Raw genomic sequence first — 23585 nt, 5'->3', positions numbered from 1 at the left:
CACATGTCGTATGTTGAATGTGTTAATGCTTTTGGCGGTCCACAAGCTCTCGTGGGGAGGATTGATCCAAGTGGATCTCCAAATACTAATAGCATGGTAAAAGGTTCAAAATTCAAAGTGGCAAAAAGATGATGAACTTGACACCAGATCAAAGTGCTCGTGGCCCTGATTCCAAAGGTGTGAACAACACCCCAATCCGAGTTCATATGAGGAAGATAGAAGCAGTCAAAGTTTAAGGTTGACTTGCCCATGTGACAGGGTTAAGGAGGGCACAATTTGCCAGAAACATGGCACCGAAATCCAACCAATTTTCCAAGCAAATTTGTAGGACGATTAATTCGTCCAATAACCCCCAAGGTTTGAGAAATTAACTAATGTGGGTTATTAAATTTTAAAAAAAAGGCAGCAGCACATGACCCCTGCCGCCCCCGATGGAACCCACAACAAATATTATATATTAAAAAAAGGGGCGAGCGGCCATGACCCTGTCACTGCAGAACCACCACAACAAACAATATTTATATAAAGTGTTGGGGGTGAGCTGTCAACCCCGTTGCCCCTCCACTCCATTCATAACAAATGACTACAGTGAAATATGTGAGGGCGGGCCACTGGTCCGACAGACCCGCCACCCAATACAACGAATGCACGAATGTATAAAAACGAGGAGGGGCAAGATTTGATCCCCTGACCCCTCTTCAACCACTTGTAAATTTTACCCATGCACCAACAGACTCCATTGGGAGGTCCGCCAGCCAAATGATACATAAACCCTCTTGCACAGTCTGGAGAAAGAGGGCAGACCCTATGCGGAAATCAAAAATTAATAAATTTCAACTACAGGAAGGGCGGAACCCTAAGCAGCCTGTGGCAGGGGCGAAACCTTAAGCTGTAATTTCTATGGTTAAGCTGTAAGTTGTTCATGTAACTATTTAATACATCTATAAGAAAAAGATCTTGGATCACTCACTCTCTTCAAGCATCAATGCTTTCAAAAACACCTTCAAGACATTTTGACCGAGATGAATCTTATTGACAATATTATCAAACCCACAATTCTATATGGTTGTAAGGTTTGGGGCAAGAGCTTAGCCTAATTGACTAGGAGGAAGTTGTGAGGGAAAGAGTTTAGGTCCTCATGCTACATCACATCATAATATGGAAGACAATAGTTCCCCAAGCCACCACATTCAAGCAAAATTTACAATACTCTCCCCTTCAAGATTGAAGGAGCCCATGAGGGAGAGCATTTAGGTCCTCCTACCACATCACATCATAAGATACAAGACAATAGTTCTCGAAGCCACTATTCAAGCAAAGTTTACAACCCTCCCCTTCAATATTGAAACCATTTTTTTTGTCTAATCTCACTTCTATACTCGACTCAAGGCTATGCTCTCCACTTATACAATATAGATCACTACCAACACTTCAAGTCAGGGTCTTTGTTGGTTTATAAGGCGACCTCTCCACTTCAACCAACTAGTATCTAGATGAATCACTTCCCACCTTTTAAATATTCTCTAAATGCCCTCAATCAACCCCTATCAACCAACCAAGTGTTTAATAAGATTATCGAAGAGGACATTTTCATTCAATACATCTATTAAGTTTACTTAAGTTCGCCCTCCAGTGGCTAAACCCAAAAATAGCCTTCTATGTAAAACACTTCATGGAGCTAAGGTATGACCTTAATGTTTGCCAACCTTACATGCTTAAGCACTAAATGCATGCTCTCAAGATCCCGAAGGGGCAATTTCAAGTGATATCACATTTACTTAAGGTCAAATAGATCATCATATGCACATGAGGAGACAAGATCTATTAGCCTTCCCATCATGAGATCAAGACAAAGGAACACTTCACTTTCTTGCACCCCAACTATTACAAGATCAAAATTCAATTTCATTGTCTTTTTTAAGTCCCACAAATCTCTCCTGAACATTTTTGGTTTTCAAACTCAAGATGCCTATCCCTGTACATGAGGGAGGCCCTCAATCTTAGATCTCACTCTCTCCAACCATTTACATTTTCTATAATGCACTCCCAATTGATAGAGCCACCAAGAAGCAAATAAACAATAGTACTTCATGAATGATTAGATCATAAAACCATAACAAGCAAACATTGACTATCCAGCAAGGCCCTTACTAGGGTGTTGCATTAGATCTAGAATGTCACACAACACTAACAAACAAGAACTCTCGTCCATATCTCAACAAAGGGCTACATCATCCAAACAATAACACATATCTCAAACCAAATCCCCCGCCCACATATCTCAAACCAAATCCCCCGTCTCTTCTAAATTGTTCAATTAGTCATTATTGGTGAGATTCTTCACCTGAAACCCAAATGTTGGGAGAGAGAGTTATCCATCTAAAAATCATAACATCCCGCACTCAACAAGCATAACATCCTCCCCCCTTTTTCACCAAAGGTTTTGTTATTAGGATTCTCAATAGTACTTGCATGTTTATACTAGCAGTGTTCCCTCAAGTTCATGGCATTAAACCATTAATCTTATCTAGCATAGCATAGATAAGATTAGATCTACTCCATGCTTTTATGGGCTATTATGGGAACAATCTTTGTATTATAATTATATCCCACATTAATGTACTTAGCAATCCCTTTTATCCTATCTCATCTATCTACATTTTATCTTTCCAAAAAGATTGTTATTGAGGGAGGACTTTTGACCCTTCTTAGTGATATTTACTTAAGAAGCCTTGTGCTCATCATCAAAATGCCTTCCTTTTTGTGGCAGGAGCTCCATTTCCTCTTCTTTTTGTATGCAAGGGTTGTGTTGGGGCCACCCAACAAATGCCACCCCATAACAACATTATCTTCAATGACATCAATGTTGACTCTAAACATCTCCACCAAATCCCCCCCCCCCAACTCTCCCATTTCTCATCACTTGAGTTGATTGCTACCAAATATGCCCCACTCTCTTGAAGTATTTGGAACACAACACTTAAACACTACCCCAAATTCCTAGAACCCATTATTGTTCCCCAAAATCTGTATGTCACCCAATATATTGATGGTACACAAAAGAATGCAAAAACATACCATAAATAGCACAGCCTTCTACATGACCTTGCCACTTATCCCAAACTTCAAGAGTCCTAAAATAATCTCCTTCAATGCAAGAAAGATCTCTTCTCCTTAGAGAAAAGAAAAACTACATATAGCCTTTTGTCATTCTCCCAAAACCTTGTAACACACTCTCTTCCCCCATCACTCCAATCCATCCACATGGTTGACCCCTAAGTTGCACGAAACGCTGAAACGTTTCGAAATTTCCGAAACGAATACGTTTAGAAACGTCACCTCATGGACATTAGCCAAAACGTCGTCTGAAATGTCATATATATGTTTATATATATAAAAATCAATTTATAAAACATAATATTTTTCAAGAAAAAAGGGAATAAGACCCATAGATGACAATTTAAAAGGAAAACCAAATCTGCATTAACTCTCATAGATGATTACATTATGGTCGAGTTTTGGCCGAGTTTCAGCCAAGTTTTGGAGTTTCAAGTACGGGTACGTCCTGAAACGTCGAGTTCCTGGAAGTTTCGTGCAACATAGGTTGACCCAAATCCACGTTCACCCATACTAACACCCTAAATGATGTCCCTGGACAACCCCTATCTTAGTCACCTCTCCCCGATCTTCTTGTCACGTGTTTTGGGACTCAAATATCTGACAAGCAATATGGGATATGCACACTAGCAAGGAAAGTTTCCAAGCAAAGCTTCCAGAGAATAGCATCCACCTAGTAGTGTAATATATCAATGATCTATTTAACCATGTGGTTTGTTGAATATTTCCACCAACACGATCCCACCATAATACCCACTCAATACAAAATTTGAGGTCCAATGTTGATTCAAATCACTACCTAGCTATCATGGTGGGCCATACTTTCTTAATGTTATATGCTACTACCCTCCATCTAAGACTATCAAAAATACTTAACAAGAGACTTCTTTGAGCCAAGGGCCAAGCAAGCATCCAACCACAACACCAAAGCATCAATCATATTCTCAATCCACAAGACATTAATCCTCAAAAGCTTTATTTTGTTTTGCCAACTTCAAGAAAGGCATTTGACTCGACTCCAAGGGGGGACCATGCTCTAAAGACTTAAAGACATTAGTGTTTCAAAAACTTATTTCATTGTTCTAGTGCATCTATATGATGAGTTTGCTCTAGGTTGCCTCTGCACAATGTGCATGGATTGTTAAATTTTATCATGGGCACCAAAGGGGTGAAACAAGCATGTCTTCGCTCTCTCTTGAACTCTTTCAGTCATACATGCATGTATGAGTTGGAATCCTTTCTACAAGAGCATATCCAATATGAGAATGGTGTCCCCTTTATCATCTCTTAATCTCCATCCTTCTTTTTGTCACAATGTGGTACTCTTGCCCTTCACTCTAGAGGGCCTCTAGAAACAACTCGATGTTTTATCCATGTTCTTTGATCTTCAACTACAACTATTAACAATCAACCTTAGTAAAACCAACGTTATGGTTTTCAATGACTCAGAAAATGTCCTATTGGATTTTCACTTCTTAATAAAATCAATGTTATGATTTTCAACAACTCCAAGAGTGTCATGTCAAATTTCCATTTCATTTGCCAAGGCAAGGAGATTGAGATCACCAATGCTTACACTTAATTGGTTATTCAATTTCCTAGGCCTTAATCTAGTTTGAGACACTCTCCAACCTCAAGCCAACAAGGATATGGTTCTCTAGCCCTCTTTGAGCAACAATGTTTTCAACGCCACTTTACGAACATTTCATCCAAAATGGAACTTTGGACAACATCAAACCCACAATTATGTACAATTCAGAGGTATAGGGATCGGGCATGCCAAAGAATGGCTATGTTCATATGAAAGGGGTTCAAGCTCTCTTACTCCATTGTGTAATCTTGTCCTGTCACATTATCCAAATAAAGTTTATAACTTGCCCTTTTTGAGTTGAGACTATTTTTGCACTGGTCTCACTACTTCATCAAGTCTAAAACTTTGTTGATTCACCCACATACAGAGTGATACCTTTACCTTGCCTACCACTCCTCAAAAACCATTACCACTACCTCCACTAGGTCCTTCCAACAAGTCCATTGTTGGTTTGCTAACGCTACTACAATCAATGGGCATCTCATTGAATAGGATCCCCCTATTTAGGTACTCCCTAGATGTCCTTCGCCATCTCATATCAAACAAGCAAATGTTGAACAAGATCATTAGGGAGGACATTTACAAACAATAAATTTAGCTAAACAACATCAATAGGGAAGACATTTACAAACAACAACTTTAGTTGAACAACATCTTTAGGGAGGACATTTACAAACATTACAATTAGGTCATCTGAGTGGTTCCACCCATGGCCTCAAGCCTAAGATGGCATTCTATTCAAGTCAGTTTGAAGAGATCGAAGACGACCTCATTGTCAAACCAACCTATACACTTCGCCATTAGATGTCTACCTCCAAGATACCTATCACCCAATACCAAGTTAGTTCTCATTGACTTCAAGTGGAAGGTAGGCAACATATTTCACAAAGAAGCAAAGTTTGTCGACTGTGCCACCTACAAATGTTCACAACAAAGGAGCATATTATTTCCAATTCACAATCTATTATGGGATCTGTTGTCGCCCGAAGTGTACACAAAGGGTAACAACACTCAAGGCAAGGGTTGTCACTCTGATCCCTGCCCACTCTATTCTAGCTATCTCCTAAGCAAGCTAACAGGGGTAGTTCCTAAAGGTGAGAGGTGAAGGATGAGGGGAAATCTAAGTCACATGACACGAGGACACAAGACACGGAGGACACGTAAATACGAGTATTCAATACAAAACGCAGTGACCTGGAAACAAGACACGGGGGACACGTTTTACATAGTAAATATATATATTAGATATACCGAAATATGGTTTTTTATCCATATTAAATTGCAGGTTGCATCTTATCTAATCAAATTAAAATATAATTACTTCTCAAAGTTCATAGTTCACTTTAAAAAAAAAAATAGAATCAAAATTTACTATTTAGAAATTAGAATGTGATATGCTTGGTCTTGATTCTTGAATATTCAATGTTCATTGTTCATGTACAACTTACAAGCACATAAGAAAATAACTAAAGTCTAATCCTATTGATTTCCTCTACCCCTCTTGCGAGAAAATGCCACAGCTTTCCCCTTTCCCTCTAGATGTAGATGCTGGTGCTGGTGGAGTTGGCAGTGGAGTTTGCTATGCTCTAGAAGCTGAAGAACTAGAAGTAGGAGCTATAGGAGGTAGACCACGTCCTCTACTAGTGGCAGGGGTAGCCCGGACAGGTGGTGTCACCTGGAAACATTACAATCTCCCAATCCTGAAATCCTGAAAAACTGACAAGTTTGCTGCATTTTGAATGAAATCTAAAATTCTACTTTCTCCATATGAAATCCAACGAGGCCAGAACCACTCTCAAACATCCTAAGTCATTTCATGGTAATGTTAAAAATTTAAGTAAAAGGATGAAAATGAAGATTAAGGAGAATGTCACTTTACTTTAAGAATTTAATATTACCATGAATAGCATATCAATACTAGCCTCTAGAGCCTAGACTTTATCATTAAGCTGCCCCACTCAAAAATTATTTGTTTCTTTCAAAAAAAATTGCAGCTTATGCAGGCAACGTTTTCTATCAACGGAATACGTGTTTTCCAGATGCAAGACACGACGAAAACCGGCAAATACGTTTTACATTTTACAGGACACGATGAAAAACGTTTTCGACACATTTTAGGGCCGTTTTCGTGTCCAGCACGTAAAATACGGGACACAGGACCTTGGAGGACGTGTCCTGTGACTTAGGGGGAAACTTGTTGTGAACCAACAAGCTAAGAGATACACTTAGTTATCTTATGAACTTGATTATAATTTGCAAGTGTGATTAATGAGCAATGTGGTTATTAAAGACAAATTTAGTTAGTTCAATAAGACACTTAATGAGATATATAGATGATAGACTAGTGCCTTATAAACAATGCTCAAGGCAATATAAAGCTTCCACAAGGATATTTCAAGCTATAAGATAAGGAATGTTGCAAGACTAGCTTGAGGTACAACTTGCAAGAAAGAAAGCTTGTACTTGAAGTAAAAATGCTTATGATACGAAAATCAAAAGACAATATACATTAAATTGAGTACAGGATGAAAAGTAATTTAAGCCCAAAATCACAAGATCAATGAAGCATGTAAAGTTACTCAATGAAACAAAGTGTTTAAGGAGAATGTCAATTAGATTAAATAACACCAGTGCTCTTAATTAGAAATTTGCTCTTTTGTGAAACAAAGCACAAGAAGTTATTTAAATGATGAGAAATATAAGCAACTTCAATAGAACTTAGATCTATTAGCCAAATAAATGGTATTTCTATATAAACCAAAGCTATTTAGATCAATAGATATATCTAGATGCCAGTGAGATAAACAATGAAACTAGATCTAAATGGTTAGTGCGCTACTCTAACAAATGCAAGAAAAATAAAGAGTTAAGCAGTTAGCATAACTCAAGACTCCTCCTAGAAGAGGAGACAAGATACCATGGGAAATAATCCCAAGCTCCCTTAAAAAAATGATTTTATTAAAGTTACAAATAAACCCCCCCCCCCTTTCTGAGAAATGAGAAGGCTTTAATAATATTAAGGATTTTCAAATAAAATTTTAATATCCTTCCCCAAAAACCAACTTTCTCCAACTGCAAAAAATAATTTGAAGTCTAAAATCAAGGAAAAGTATATGCTAGGGATTAAGCAAAATAAACTTTGTGGATGGAAAAAAAAAAATTAAAGCCTAAAATCCCAAGCTTCATCAATTCTCTTTTATAAAATTTATTTGCTTTTCCAGAAAACAATATTCTTTTAATCCAAGAATTTGATTAAACCCTTGCTAAAACAAATATTAGATCTTTTCAAAAATGACAAGGGTTAGATAATAAATCAATAGCAAGAAAGAAGCCCAAAAGGCGTGTAGACTTCTTTTAAAGAAAAATAAATAAATAAAATTTTATGGCCTTCAAAGAAATTGATCTATGCAAAAAAGGTCTGCGGCCCCAAGCAAATTTATTTAAGCCACACAAAATTAAATCTTGTAATGCAAAAGGCTAGAATAAGCTTTCCAAGGTTAACGACTTCCAAAATTAATGAAAACTATAAGACTTTAGTTGTGCAAGGAAAAGAAGGTTTGGAAATTAAAAAAAAAACCAATCTTCCTCTTGATCCACCTTCAAATAACTAGTTAGCGAAATCCTCACTCAAGCCTTCAAATCTGCAAATACAAATGTGAGAAAAAATGCAAACAAAACAAAACAAAAAAACAAACAAAATACATATATATATATGAATGAATGAAAAATATATACAAAATAAATAAAACTATGCACAAGAATTTATTTACAAATTTACAACAGCTAGATCAATGGAATATGAGTACAACTCGGTTCCATGATCAACTAATAACAGCTCTAAATAGCAAATTTGTTCTATTAAGCACAATAATTTAAAGAGATTTGAGATAAATAAAATTTTCCTCTAGCTAAGGTCTAGAAACCCTGCAACAAAAATCGTCAAGATAAATCCTTCAAGTAAAATAGAGTGGATCCTCCTACTTCATCACTCAAGAGTTGGTTAACTTAAACAAAAGCATCCCCTCACGCTTGAGTTCTGATTCAATTAAATGTTTTCTACACAACTCAAAAAGATTTTGTTAGCTTCAGATGAGACATGAAAAATATAATGGAAGGAAATTCTAGCAACTTAAACAAAAGCACACTAGCCACGTCCAATCCTAAAATATTTTCCAAATCTAATTACCAATGTAAGATAGCTATACACTAATAATTCTATGTAAGCAAATGAAGTAGCAAATATAATCACCAGTAGAAAATTAAGCTCAAGAATTCATTACCATATCCATAAGAGAAGAGCCACAATATTTCACCCCAAAAACTTTGTATTATTATTTCAAAATAGCTAAGTCACCAGGTTCGTGTTCGTGTTCGAGTTCGGTGACCTTGAAATTCGAATAAAGTTCGGTACCTAAAATTTTGCCGATAAAGTTCGACATAAAATTCAACATATAGAAATTTGAAAAAAAAATGTATATTTATAAAAACATGATTGAATTACAATTAAATTACAATCTCGCCTACCACAACTACAATTTTATAGTAAAATTAAAACTATTAATTATTAATTTTCAATTATTGTAATTTAAAATAATTTTAGAGTTTTGTCACAATTTAATTATTCTAAGTTTTAATATATATATATATATATATATATATATATATATATATATATATATTATTTAATTTTATGAGAAATTTCTCAAATATTAAAATTATAAATTACATATAATTTTTTCCAACACTACTACAATTTTATAATAAAATTAAAATTAATAATTTACATGTTATAATTTTCAACTATTATAATTTAATTATTTTAAATTTTAGAGTTTTTTCACGATTTAATTATTTTAAGATTTAAAATTTATATATTTTAAATTAATTTTATGAGAAGTCTCTAAAATATTAAACTTATAAATTTAAATTATATAAATCACACAATAATAAATTTTCAGGTGTGCAAATTTATTTATATAGTAAAAAAATACATTTTAAATAACAAAAATTTAAAATTTTTAACACAGTCATATTAATAATTTAAAAAAATAAATAAATAAAGCAAACAAATAAACAACGCCTATTTAGATTGCCTATTTCGAAACGAAACAAGGACAACCAGTGATCTGTTGTGATTAGACACTGCCTATTGCGGAGAGGAGCCTTGGAGCTGTGCCTATGACTGTCACGTTTCACCTATAGGTTGTGGTCGCCACAAAATTGCAATAGCAATGTCATTGCTCACTATGTTGTGGAGTGACGGAGTCTAAACTGTCGCCAGTTGTGGTGAATCATGATAATAAAACTAAACAGTGAACAATGAAACCTGTGCCCGCAAACAATGAAACCTGTGCCCGCAAACAATGAAACAAAAACCACGGGGCCCGCAATTTACAAACAACATTTTTAATTTTATTTTTTTAAACGAACCTAAATGAATTTCAACGATTTTTTTGGTGTGTCTTTAAAGTTCGGCGAATTTGTTCGGTATAAAATTCGGGTTCGGCATGATGTTCGAGTTCGCCATTTTGTTCGGCAAACTTGAACGAATAAATTCAAATTCGTTTGAAATTTGGCGAATTTCGAATTTATTCGTTCAAGTTCACCGAACCCGATGACTAATAAAAATAGAGAGAACTTCAAAACCAAAAAACCAAAACACAGCATCAAGATGTTACAATGAGGAGCATATGCTTCCTTATATAAGAAAATGAGAGCTCTCGAGACTCTTCCAAGTGAATAATGAACATCTAATTCCATGAAGGTGCACAAATTTGCCTTGATCTTGGCTAATTAAATGCTTGATACATGTCAAAATAATCCCTATCGTTGATTGCTTGAGAAAAAATCGAATTCCTTGATTATGATTTTTTCTTGGTCCAAGAAATTATTTTTTTACTTTTTCTCCTCCAAAAATTCCCATTCAATTCGATTTTCATTAAAAAATCAATTTTTCTGGGAATTAATTCTTTTTTTCTAGGCCAAAAATATTTTCTTGAATTTCTTCTTATTTGATTTGTGGAAATTCCCTTTTTTAATATTTTTCACTTAGAAAGAAAAATATTTTCACTGGGATTTTAATTTATTTTGGCTAGAAAAATTAATTAATTAATACTAAAAAGTATTAATAATCTTTTCCACCCTTAAATATTTAAGCCATGGTGTTTAAATATGAGGGACCATGCACCAAAATATTTTTACATCAAAATATTACAATTAATTCAACCCTTGAAAGAGGAAAACACATTTATACATAGACCCTTAATAATTTACCCAATTTTGTGACACAATATGATCTAATAGACCAAGTGACTTATGAAGTTGGAGAGGAAAACTCTACCGATCATCCATGTTTAGAAACACAGATAAATGAGTGAGATGAAAAACCTCCTAGGGTGAAAATCGTCACCAAAATTGTAGTCTTACCTAGGTTGTTGCATACATATGGTCTTACTAGCATCATTTACACTAAAACCTTTGCAGCATGGGTTTATAATTCTTACAAACTGACAACTAATGATGATGAATCCGGGATGATCTAAATGCTCGAGCATGATGGAATTCCTTGGGGAAAATGTGTGCTGCTATAGGGTAATTGATAGAAAGTGGTCAACAAGATCCAATGTTGATTCCACTACCTTTTCAAAGAGTCCTATGACTCCCTCTCAAACCCCCTAATCAATGATGCTTGGCTTTATACAGGAGGGAGGTTCTCAAGCTTCCAATATCTAAATGTTCAGATCACCCCCACCACCAAACATTACCAACCAATACTTGCAGGAAAACACACTAAGAGGCCAACAAAAAATAGACCCACCTAAACTTCTAGTCAACATATCATTATCAAATCTTCCATTTCATCCAAACAATCCTCTATCAAGAGGTTCTTCACTTCAACCTCAAATGTTATGAGAGATCCACCCACTATTAGTAAAGATTCAAAAGCAAGCATCTCCTCCCTCGTCAACAAACGATGACTCATCTAGACCTTGAGCAAAGTATTTCAAGAGCTCTAATCAATACATTTATCTTCAATTTTAGAGTTCTTGTAAAAAATCCACTAAGCTTTTTTTCTAATATACCTAGCAGTCCTTTGACCTAGTTATGGTCACTTGTTGGACATTTGTTAATTTTAGATAACAATGTATGTTCTATGCTTAACACAAGTTACTTTAATGTTCCTTAGTAGCCCAATGAAAATTTCCAATTATTTCTAGTAGCAATCACATTAACAATAATGCAAATAGAACATAAAAACATGTGCAAAAGACAAGCCAAGACAAGAGGACACAAGATTTGGCAGGATGCCAAGAAAAAGCCCCAATGTGAGGAAAACCCTTTGATCAAATCTTCTTATTATTATTCAATAGTCCAATAGAGAGACACCCAATACACAGACAAAACAGCCCTGTCAAAATCAGCAATCAACTTCAACCCTAACCAAAAAGTCAACGTTGGTCAAATCAGCAACAAAACTTCTCCTTCGTAGCTTGGTCAAAGGTAATCAACTCGTCCTCCAAGAAGGGTCAAAGTCAACCCAAAACAATCCACCTAGCCTCAGTCAAACTCAATCAAACTTTAGTCAATCCTGCAATCAAACGGGATTATGGTCAACAAGAGTCAAACTACCCGGACTACCTCGATTTCTATGCCAACAAGTACGGCCTCAAGAAATCGAAATTATGCCCAAGAAAACACAATCAAATTCAGTCAAACTAACCTTGGTCAACGCTAATTTGCAATCTAGAATTTCGACCTGCATTATCTCTGAAATTTTCAGCCTCCTTGTCACACGTGTGACAAAGAGAGAGAGAAGATCCCAAGTTGTACAAACCAATCTGATGTGGAGAGAGAGAAGGATGTGTGAGTGATTAATGTCCAAATGAGGAGAGAGATCACTACTATTTATACAATTCATTGTGGGTAAGGAGACACATCCATTGGGCTTCTTGAGCCTACATTAAGCTGAGGCCAACCTTAAGAATTTGTGTATGAGAGAGAATAAATTTAAAATTTCACTTCTGCTTGTTCGAATGAGATGATCTTTATATCAAACTTGGACCTCTCGAAAAGAGGAATCCAATGCAATAATCATCTCTATCATATGAGTTGTCCAAAGGTGGAATTCAGCCCTAGTTTCCATTTTTAACAACATTTAATATATTACCTTATCAAATATATATTGTTATTGGATTGGCCCTTCGTAGCGTGGCAAAAAGTTGAGAAGAGAAAATTGACTTTCTTTGGTTGACAAGATTGGTTTTTTGGAATCAAGATGGAAGGAGTGCACAAAGAAAGGAACCAAAAATAATTCTAGATCCTTAATGTGGCAACAAAGGGATTTTATGGGATGATAGATTTATAAACATCTCAAGTACAGTGGCAATACTTAACACGATATCTAAGAAGAGCAAGGACCAAAAAGGCATGGAGGTGTCAAGCTTAGTCACCGAGTTTGGCGAACTTGAACGAATAAATTCAAAATCCGTCAAACTTCAAACGAATTCAAATGTATTTCTTCAAGTTCGTTAAACAAAATGGTGAACTTGAACATCATGGCGGACTTGAATTTTATATCGAACAAATTCGTCGAACTTTAAAAAAACACCGAAAAAATCATTGAAATTCGTTTAGGTTCGTTTTTTTAATTGTTGTTTGCAAATTGCAGGCCCCATGGTTTTAGTTTCCTTGTTTGCAAGCACAAGTTTCAATGTTTCCAATTGCGCCCGCAGGTTTCATTGTTCACTGTTTAGTTTTATTATATGATTCACCACAACCGGCGATAGTCCAGACTTCGTCACTCCACAGCATAGTGAGCAGCAGCAGCGCTATTGCAATTTTGTGGCGACCATAGCCTACAAGTGAAACGTGACAGCGACAAGCACAACTCTAGGGCTCCTCTCCGCGACAAGCAAAATGTCTAATCACAACAAAGCATTGGTTGTCCTTGTTTCGTTTAGAAATAGGCAATCTAAATAGGCATTTGTTTATTTGTTCGCTTTATTTATTTGTTTTTTTTAATATTAATATGATTGTGTTAAAAAATTTAAATTTGTGTTATTTAAAATGTATTTTTTTACTATATAAATAAATTTGCACACCCAAAAATTTATTTGTGTAATTTATATAATTTTAATTTATAATTTTAATATTTTAAAACTTATAATAATTAAATCGTGAAAAAAACTCTAAAATTTAAAATAATTAAATTATAGTAGTTGAAAATTGTAAATTAATAATTTTAATTTTATTATAAAATTGTAGTAGTGTTGGAAAAAATTATATGTAATTTTATAATTTTAATATTTGAGAAATCTCTCATAAAATTAAATAATATATATATATATATATTAAAACTTAAAATAATTAAATTGTGAAAAAACTCTAAAATTATTTTAAATTACAATAATTGAAAATTGAAAATTAATAATTAATAATTTTAATTTTACTATAAAATTGTAGTTGTGGTAGGTGAGATTGTAATTTAATTGAAATTCAATCATGTTTTTATATATATACATTTTTTTTCAAATTTCTATATGTCTCATGTTTTTATATATATACATTTTTTTTCAAATTTCTATATGTCGAACTTTATCGGCAAAATTTTAGGTGTCGAACTTTATTCAAATTTCAAAGTCGCCGAACTCGAACACAAACACGAACCTGGTGACTTAGGTGTCAAGTATAATGTCAAGTAATTAAAATAGCTAGGATCTTAATTATTAAGGGCTTTTGGGATTGAAAAGGCTTGTGTCATGTTAGAAGTAACTAATAGCCATAAGGATATCTTTCAAAGGACATTTGGTGTCCAACGACAAAGTGATTTTTGAAAAAACTCAATGAATATTTATCACTTCTTAAGGATATTTATTTATGAAGCAACTTTCACTCTAATTATATGGTTAAAGGTTCCCGGATGCGGGTGCTAATAGTTTTAATGCCGCGTGTTAATGGAGTTAAGAGGCATGTGGCTTGTCACATGGGCCTCTGTCAGCCCGGACAAGCCACGCCACTCCGTGACGAAGGCTCCTTAAATTCGCCGAAGGCGAAGCAATGAGCGAGTTTGCAATGGTTTATGCGGAGGGGAATGTCGTTAGTCTGTCTAGTCGCTTGCAGGGGAATGCTGTGGGAATGTACAGTCGTTTGCAGGCGCCATTCAATGCGCTGCAACATCCGAGTATGGGAGCTATTAAGGTTGCTACCCAAACCACTCTGCCGCATCTCAAGCCGTTTGAGTGGGTGATCGCTTGGTGTAAGGTTTCTCAAGGAATTGCTGGTGTGGGAAGCCATTGTCAAATGTCCAGGGAGAGGCTCAGGATGAGCAGTCGCAGAGGAGGGTCACGGGGTCGTTCTGCCTCTCAGAGGCCTGAGATCTCACCATCCTCTTCAGTAGAGATTACCTCTGAGCAAAACAGGCCTCCGGGCAGCAATGTTAGAGGAAGCTGGGGCATTCCGGAGTGTGGTCACACGGAACACCCAGCCATTCGTTACAGAATCCCCTGTGCATTTGCAAACAACACTCTGATAGTTTCGGTCACCGTGGAGCATTGCAGCAATATTTGGGGGCGCTTGGAAACTGTGAATGTTCCGAGGGTTGATATGGAGACTCCCACTGTCGACTTCAGGCGTCCAGTTCAGAAGGATGAGGCCGGCCCCAGTGAACCTGTTCAGAGGAGCTCGTGCCAGGATAAGGAAGATTCGGAAAAGCTCAAGGGCCCTGCAAAAGATGAGCCTCACACCACGGATGAAGATTAACTCAGAAGACGCCAAGTCTGGGCAGCAAGGAATGAATTTCTCTGACCATCTCATTTTGCTGTTTTTGTATATTTGTCATGGGGTTTATGCTCGCAGTGTCGGTCCAAATCACCATAGTCTCAGTCCACGCGTCAGTCTACATGTTCACCGTGTCGTTTTCTATATACATCGTGTCGAATTATGTTCACCGTGTCAAGTAATGCATCCATCGTGTCGATTTCTGTATTCACCGTGTCAAGTCATGAATCCATCGTGTCGATTACTGTATTCACCGTGTCGAATCTCTCTGCAAGGTTAGCAATGACCGATATCTTCTTTGAAGAAACAGGGCTTCGGCCCAGATGTAATTTTTGTTGTAATTTTGACTTTTTTGTAATATAATTAGCTCAGTTTTAACGAGAAAAAAAATTATATGGTTAAAGGTTGTTCTTTTAGATCCTACGCTTAATTGATATATACACAATGGTACAATAAGGACTTTGATGATTATATATTTATCAACATCAATTCCCTATGGACCCCATATTTATCATATGAGGATTGTTTTGTGGACCTCAAGTATGGGGAGTCTAAAATGAGCTATTTGTTATTAGGAATTGGTTGGATCGATTTCCTTTTTGGTATCTTTTTGAAGTCATGAGGAAGATAAGCAAAATAGACTTACCCCTATACTTTTGTCCATCTTATATGCAATTGCAACAAAGGTAATGTACGATTAAGGACTACGATGAAAATGTAATGTAAGGACTAATGTAATGTACCAAGGTATGATTAAGGACTACAATGATTATACATTGTTCAATATCTAATCCCCTATAGGGCCCCCTATTTATCATATGAATATTGTTTTGTGGATCTTAACTATGGGGAGTCCAAAATGATCTTTTTATTGTTGGGGGTTAGTTGCATAGGTTTCTTTTTTGGAACTTTTTCGAGGTAGTGAGGAAGATAAGCAAAATAGATTTACCCTTATACTTTTGGCCATCTAATATGCAATTGCACTACAAAGGTACTTCGTGCAACAATTTGAAAACTAAGTCTACAAAGGTGTACACATGCATTACCAAGGAGGAAATTGATTTATACACAATGGTATGATCAAGGACTACGTTGACTATATATTAATCAATATCAAATCCCCTGTGGGCACCCTATTTATCATATGAAGATTGTTTTGTGGATCTTAACTATGTAGAGTCTAAAATGATCTCTTCATTGTTGGGGGTTAGTTGGATATAAGTTTCGTTTTTGGTACTTTTTTGAAGTCGTGAGGAAGATAAGCGAAATGATTTACCGCTATACTTTTGGCCATCTAATATGCAATTGCACATTAGAAAATTCATTTCATTTACTTATGCCAACATACTATCAGCGAGAATAACCGCCCACGAAAACACAAAGATCCTTCCCTTGAAGATTCCAATCCCTAGATTCCCAAACTCTCATGTCCTTCTTCTCGAGCTTATATAACAGGAACCAGGTTTCCGAAACTCGGAGACATCCTTTGTGACTTCGTAGTAGCTCATTGTCTCCTAAAAACAAGTAGAGAAGGAAGGATCTATTTTCCATTTTTACCAATCATGTCTAAAAGTAGCCTATATACTATTTTATAATAAAGAATAGACATGATGATTGTTTCTTTGGTAATAATCTAACAATATCCAATTTTAAAGTCATGACCAAGCCAGACACTAAATTGGTGTATGGGATTCCCTTGTTTATATATATATATATATATATATATATAACATCTATTTTTGAAGAAAATTGACAAGCAATAAAAAATTGCATAAATTTACATTGTTTCCTACTAAATAAAACACTACTTTTCCTCTCCATCAGAATGCTGAAAATGTACAGATAGAACCCCAAAATCTTATTCTATGGTAATTCCCACATCCCTAGTGACCAAAAATATGATATTTTTCATAGAATTCATGATTTTGAGGGCAGTGGAAATTAGAATTGATCCTATCAAAAGGAATGATCCATACAATGCAAAAAATAAATTAGAGAATGTGAAGAGTGAAAGTTCTATGGTATCCTCCTTTTTCACATGATGCAAAACATAACTGACAAATTCTCTATTCACATAATGCAAAACATGAATTATAACAAATTCACTATTCACATGATGCAAAACAAAAGTGTGCTCACTAACCAGAAATACATCAGCAGCTTCCAGCTCCACCCACAGCAAAAACACAGTTTGTGCCTTCTCAACTGTCTTTGGTCGACCAGTAAGACATTTAGCAACAACTGCATCACAAATTTCTTTTGCATACCTGAACTCCCAATATTAAACACAAATCAAGCAATGCCAGAAAACACCATTGTCAATAGTAGGATATAACGTTCCATTTAGCAGAAGATTGAACGATTGATCCAGTTAAGTTATTGAAATTATATATGCCATAACCCGAGATAGAAATCAAGATCAAAATTTTTGAGAATAACATGCAACATAACACAGAATTTGGTAAGAAATCACAACATTAGTGAGTGAAACGTTAGTGAGTGATTGCAAAGCAATTTTTCTCAATAAAATTAACCCCCAATTTTTATGTAGCCTTGGCAAAAATACATAAAATTACTTAAATATTCACTTGTAAAAACCCAACTTTAACTATCAGCCAAACAACTATTAACAACATTACAAATTCATGATAAACTGCAAAGCCGGTGACAGACATCTCATAAAAATTCACGCGAAGAACACTAACGAAAAGGCTGATGATTGCCAGAGAAAGGACACATACCTTCCAATATCTGCATCTGCTGCACGTAAATATGCAATCAATGCATCCAGCGCCTTTTCTTGGACTGGTGCATTTGAGTCAGATACTGCCTTCTTGAAAAATGAACCTAAGGTGTAAACAATGCATGCACACCTTCCAATCAGATCAAGCAGTATATCATACAATATAGAACTCATGCCTCCACCATCCTTAGTACAACATGCAATAGCCTATTAATACTGATAATACAAAATCTCACTTGATCATTTCAGTTGTATCTATGCCCAAAAAAAATTACTGAAGAACTCAAAATGATAGTTGTCAATATATGCACAACACCACCAACAGTCCTATATACAAAGATCAACTTCGTGAAACATGAGGTTAATGAATAAAGAGCAATTAAAAATTTACTTAGATAGCCAGCTACAATGGCATGATTGATATGTTCTCTTTTAAAACATATTGCATCTTCAAGAAATACTGCCATCTCCATCAAATATGCAATTCTTGTTCTCAACTGTCTGTCTAAAGAATGTGAGGGCTTACAATCCTACCAGCAAGCATGTTTCTATTGCCACCTCTCCTGATAACAGATTCCACAAATAACTTTCGAAAAGGAACCTTAGAGAGCTATCACATCTAGAACATCCAACCTCTGCTGAACCTACAAACACTACTGCTCCTCTGGCAATGAGTTCAAAGAATTGCAATTGGGACATATTAAAAACATGATACCGTGTGCTACAGTAGAGAACTTTTAGTCCTCCCTGTTAGTAAAATCATCACAGCTTGACTCAGATGATGTTCTCAGGTCACTGCTTCTGTCAGAGACCCATTCCAATGCAAGGTTTTTCTTGTTCAGTTTTTTAGATCTGATCTGATATGTTTTGCAGAGAACCTTCAGGCGGGCAGCACATTGCCATAGTCTCTTTTCAAAAACCATCTTTCAGGTGCCTAGGATGAATGTACTATGTACTAATGTAGTGATAGGTTAGAAAAACTTTCTACAAGATAGCCACAGGACTGTTATTTTATTAGACTGTATGGAAAGTATGATGTATATTCTGATTTCACACTTGACATGTCAAATATAGGGCTTTTTTAACATGGAAAAGCATATAACCATAGTGCGATAAAATCTAAACATTTATGAGAAATTTCTTATTTCAATATCATGTCACATGTGAATTATAAAAAGATTTTATAGGGAAAATGAGTGACAAAATTTACTATTTCACATTCAAAACTGTCTTTGCTTTTGCAAGTTTGTTAGCTTCTCATAAATATAAATTAAAATTGTAGCACATATGCACTAGGAATGCACTTGTATATATGATATGTGTGCGCATGTATGGGAGAAAACAGCAATTAGGCTTAACATGGAATCCACTAATGTTTTGTGCTTCTGGAATACACTAGATTCATGGATCACTGAGAAATGAATATCCTTGAGACAGAAACATATAATTAGTTCTGAAAACAAGAGGAAGACAATGTTTACTTTTGCCCATGAAATCTTTAGAATCGTGTGAAACCTACTTTTGGGTGGCAGACTTGAATGATTGGAAAATCCTGATTGACTTACAAATTACAAGTACTTCTCTGACAGGCAAAAACTTCTGGTGTAATGTCACACTTCTGGCCACTACAAAGTGTAAACATTCTAGAAGAGTAAAATTTAAATCATTTATAATTGTCAATGTTGCACAGATTAGGATTCTCCAGACAATAGTCCTATGACATTTAATTCATTTAAATGACAATAAATTTTATGAAGCAAGCATATACTCCTAATAAACAGATTTATCATAATAGTATAATACAGCTCTGAATTTCTTTGTAGTAGAATTATTTTATCTAGAATTTCTGCAATTAGATTTTATGCATTGTTCCACAGGGACATGTCACAGAGAGTAGGAACCACACCCCCTACATTTCCCACAATGCCAGGACGAGGGGGCACCTAGGGCGACATTTCCCTACATCCCCCTTTTGGGAAACATGGGGAAATGCGGGGGGGATGTTTCCCCGGTGTTGGGGACACATTTTCCCAGTATGGAGGATGTGTTTCCCCAAAAAGAGGACTCCTGGATGTCCCCCCATAGAAGGGGTGCTTCTGGACATCCCCCCATTGAAGGGGTGCTTCTAGGGTCCACCCCAATTTGTTGTCTATAAAGGCTTTAAAAAGCAAAAAATAAAAACAATACATTAAAAACCCCATCTTACATTCACTACTTTTATTTACCTTTTCTTCACTTTCACTCCTTGATGCTCATTTTATTTTCTATGTCCATTGTCCATTGATAATGTACAATTTCAATTTTTGAGTCTTTACTCAAGAATCAAGATACTGATGACCTCCGACAGAGTCTTTGACTTGGAGTAATTTCACTTTACTATTTCAGACTTTAGTATATACTATTTTTCATAGTACTAAATAGATTCTAGGGTGATGAATTTAGATCAATGTATCAATATTTAACTATTTCTGTTTTATTTATGGTTTATGAATCAATATATTTCACTAAATCTGAATCTAAATCATGTTTATAGCATTTACAAATTTGGATCTAGTTTTATTTTCCTGTTTATTATTTGCATGGGATGAATTGTTATCGTTGGGATTTTATCATAACCATCATCATTATTACATTTTCAGAGGCAGAGGGGCCCCAGTGTTCCTCCTCCCTGAATTTCCCCAAAACTTGGGGGTGCTTCCACACACACCGCATGTGCGTCTCCCCAATCCCGCACTCTTCCATCCCAGAAATTTGGTGAAACATTGCTTTTATACCTGTTTCACTTTATCATTTTTAACATTCATCAACTCAATTTTTCATATATCACTGCAGGTACTGCAAATTAAACCTAAATACTCCTTCATCTTCCACAGAAAAGTATTGCAGAACTTACAAATAGTAGCATCACACGGACACTCCTCTGTTTTTTGTCCCTTTGTCTTTTCCATAAGTAATTGATCAAGGTTACTATTTAACTGATCACATATCAGTGATCATCGTATGCAGTATAAAGTCATCTAAAGCTCATCTTAAGCAGTCCAATGCCTTAGCTCACTATCTGATTTCCCCTGGCAAGTATTCAATAATGCTTTCATAAAAACACAAACATACATCATTAGCTCTACCAGAACATGCACCTCCAACTAGTCTTTTGTTTTGCCAAATGCCACTAATGATGTCCTTGAACAGATACCTGCTCCATTACCATTTCATCTTTTTAATTGGCAATATGAATTGTAAAAGCTATGAAACGTTTTCATGATCGAGCATGTTTATAAAACTGCCCCCATAAAATAAATATCTCTCGATGAAATTCATTTAGCCAGAATATCTCCAAAAAATATGCACCATTCATTTCAAAACACCATCCCGTCTTCCTACCCTCCAAATACTTCAGATTATGTCCATTGGTGCACCAATATGCAATAACATTGTTGTTTTTTGAAGTTGCTTCGAGAAACGTGCCCTGCGAAACAGATTTCCTTCAATTTAGATGCAAGTATGATGGGTATCTATGTGCAAGCGGTATTCAACCAAAATTATCAGGTGCGTGCACCTTTCTTTTTTGATCTACTCTCCCAATCGAGCATGCCGCTGCAAGAATAAACCTCAATGCATGACTCGATAACCCATCAACCTTTGCCAGGGATCCCAGAACTCACGGGCGAAAATGTGGTGATTTTCCCAAGAAATCGTGAAGTAACCCTTCATCCTGCAACAATTATGGACTCTGGAAACGCAATAGAATAACATTGAAGCCATTCATAAAAACTATTGCCCGAAGATAACCCGACTCGACTGCGAAAAACTTAAACCCACACTCCATCCCTAAAATTCCAAACACTGCATTTTCACAACGTTGGCGTTGCAGGCCAGTAAGTGTAATTTTCCAACAAGCAAGCAACTTTCGCCAGAATGACCGCCATCGCATTTTAACAAATCGTCCAATGCATCCAATGAATTTCTCGGTAAAATGCATGTAATGAATTTTACGTTGAAATTCAAAGTAACAGATGATTTTTTAAGTAAAAATTCAAGAACAAGATGAAGATTTTAGCAACATTTTAGACAAGGAACGATTTTTTTGGCGAACTTTAGGAGCTACATGATTTTTTGTTATAATTTTAAGCAACGGGTCATTTTTTGATGGCTGTAAACATTCGGCTGAATTCACCGTAAACTTTTAAGAACCGGTCAAAAAATAGGGGCAAAATTTTAAGCACCGTGTGATTTTTCATGAAAAAACTTGCATCGGTTGATTTATTTTGTAGCATAGTTGAACTTTTATTTTAGCTAAACCTTCACATGCAATGGAGATTTTTTAAATGCTGCGAAGATTCGTGAAAAGAGGTTAAAACCCTACCAATTTCTCTGAGACGTGGATCCTTGGGATCGGTAATGCTGTCGCAGAGTGCTGCGAGATCGATATTTCCATCGTTCCGGACCTTCCAATTCTTGTGTGTGAGGCGCTCCTCCCACGGCAGCTTCTTGGCCTCCTTGAGTAATTTCTCATCCTCAGACATTTTTATTCCCTAGGGTTTATTCTCCTCCTCTTCTTCGTTATCGGGCCTGCAGAGGTCGGGGAACTGAAGATATAACGGGCGGGTCTGTAAATGGAGTAGCCGATGGCGCCTCGCCTTTTGCTATGGAACCGCTAGGGATAATGCCTGAGAGGGCGATCCGGGGCAATTTTTTTCCTTTCACTGAGACCCTAGGCCCTATTCCCCTGGCTGTATTCTTTGTCGTTGTTGTTTATTATGGCTCCGCCGATTGTATTGTATTCCCTGCCAGAAAAAGAATATGAAGAAGAAGAGCAAGACGAAATTAGTAACAATGGTTAAAAAAATGGGCCGATAAAGGCCGCAGCGGGATCAGATGGGAGGGATATCGAAATTTTGTTTGCTCGAACATAAGGATTTAAATTTTTGGCTTGGGCACCGGCTGTGGGCAGTGGGGTGCTCAGATATGCCACGTGGAGGGAAGGCGAGTGATAGGCGGGAAGTGATACCGGCGATTACAGGTGGAAGGGGGTTTGAATGGGACGGTCTGCCTGGCGCCAATGCGCGGGCCGCTGCCCGTTGCCCGTGAAGTGGAGCGGGCGCAGCGGAAATTGTGGGGCTGCCCTGGAGGTTCCAACGTTCGATCATGTGAGGGGCCGGGCAGCGGGCAGAAGGGTGGTACCGCCTCTAATGTTGCTTTCCTTAATTCTATTCATTGTTATTGGGGTCCTCTATTTCGGCGGTAATTATTTTGGAAAGAAAATGTGATGTGATGCTTGAATTTGCCTAATACTCTTTTAATTGAAATCTCTTTAATTAAAATCTTGAGTTTTATTATCCGTTCGCACCGTTGCGTGCA

General features: G+C 36.2%; 1 protein-coding gene across 1 annotated transcript in view; it reads right to left on the bottom strand.

The window, feature by feature from the left end:
* LOC149173801 (protein MOR1-like) overlaps window positions 1-23125 on the bottom strand; it is a 163508-nt gene extending 140383 nt beyond the window's left edge. The window contains exons 1-3 of the mRNA XM_089424746.1: window positions 22591-23125; window positions 18226-18331; window positions 17628-17751 (exon numbers count right to left, since the gene is read on the bottom strand). Of these exons, the coding sequence (XP_089280872.1) occupies window positions 17628-17751; window positions 18226-18331; window positions 22591-22750 (390 nt within the window). The 5' untranslated portion in view covers window positions 22751-23125. The remainder of the gene's footprint in view (window positions 1-17627; window positions 17752-18225; window positions 18332-22590) is intronic.
* Between the last annotated feature and the right edge of the window lie 460 nt (window positions 23126-23585).

The sequence above is a fragment of the Pinus tabuliformis genome, chromosome 4_2 (genome assembly GCF_031772625.1).
Source record: "Pinus tabuliformis cultivar Carrire ecotype Pingquan chromosome 4_2, CPIR1, whole genome shotgun sequence".
Taxonomy (NCBI): Eukaryota; Viridiplantae; Streptophyta; class Pinopsida; order Pinales; family Pinaceae; genus Pinus; species Pinus tabuliformis.
This window is presented reverse-complemented; position numbering and strand designations above follow the sequence as displayed.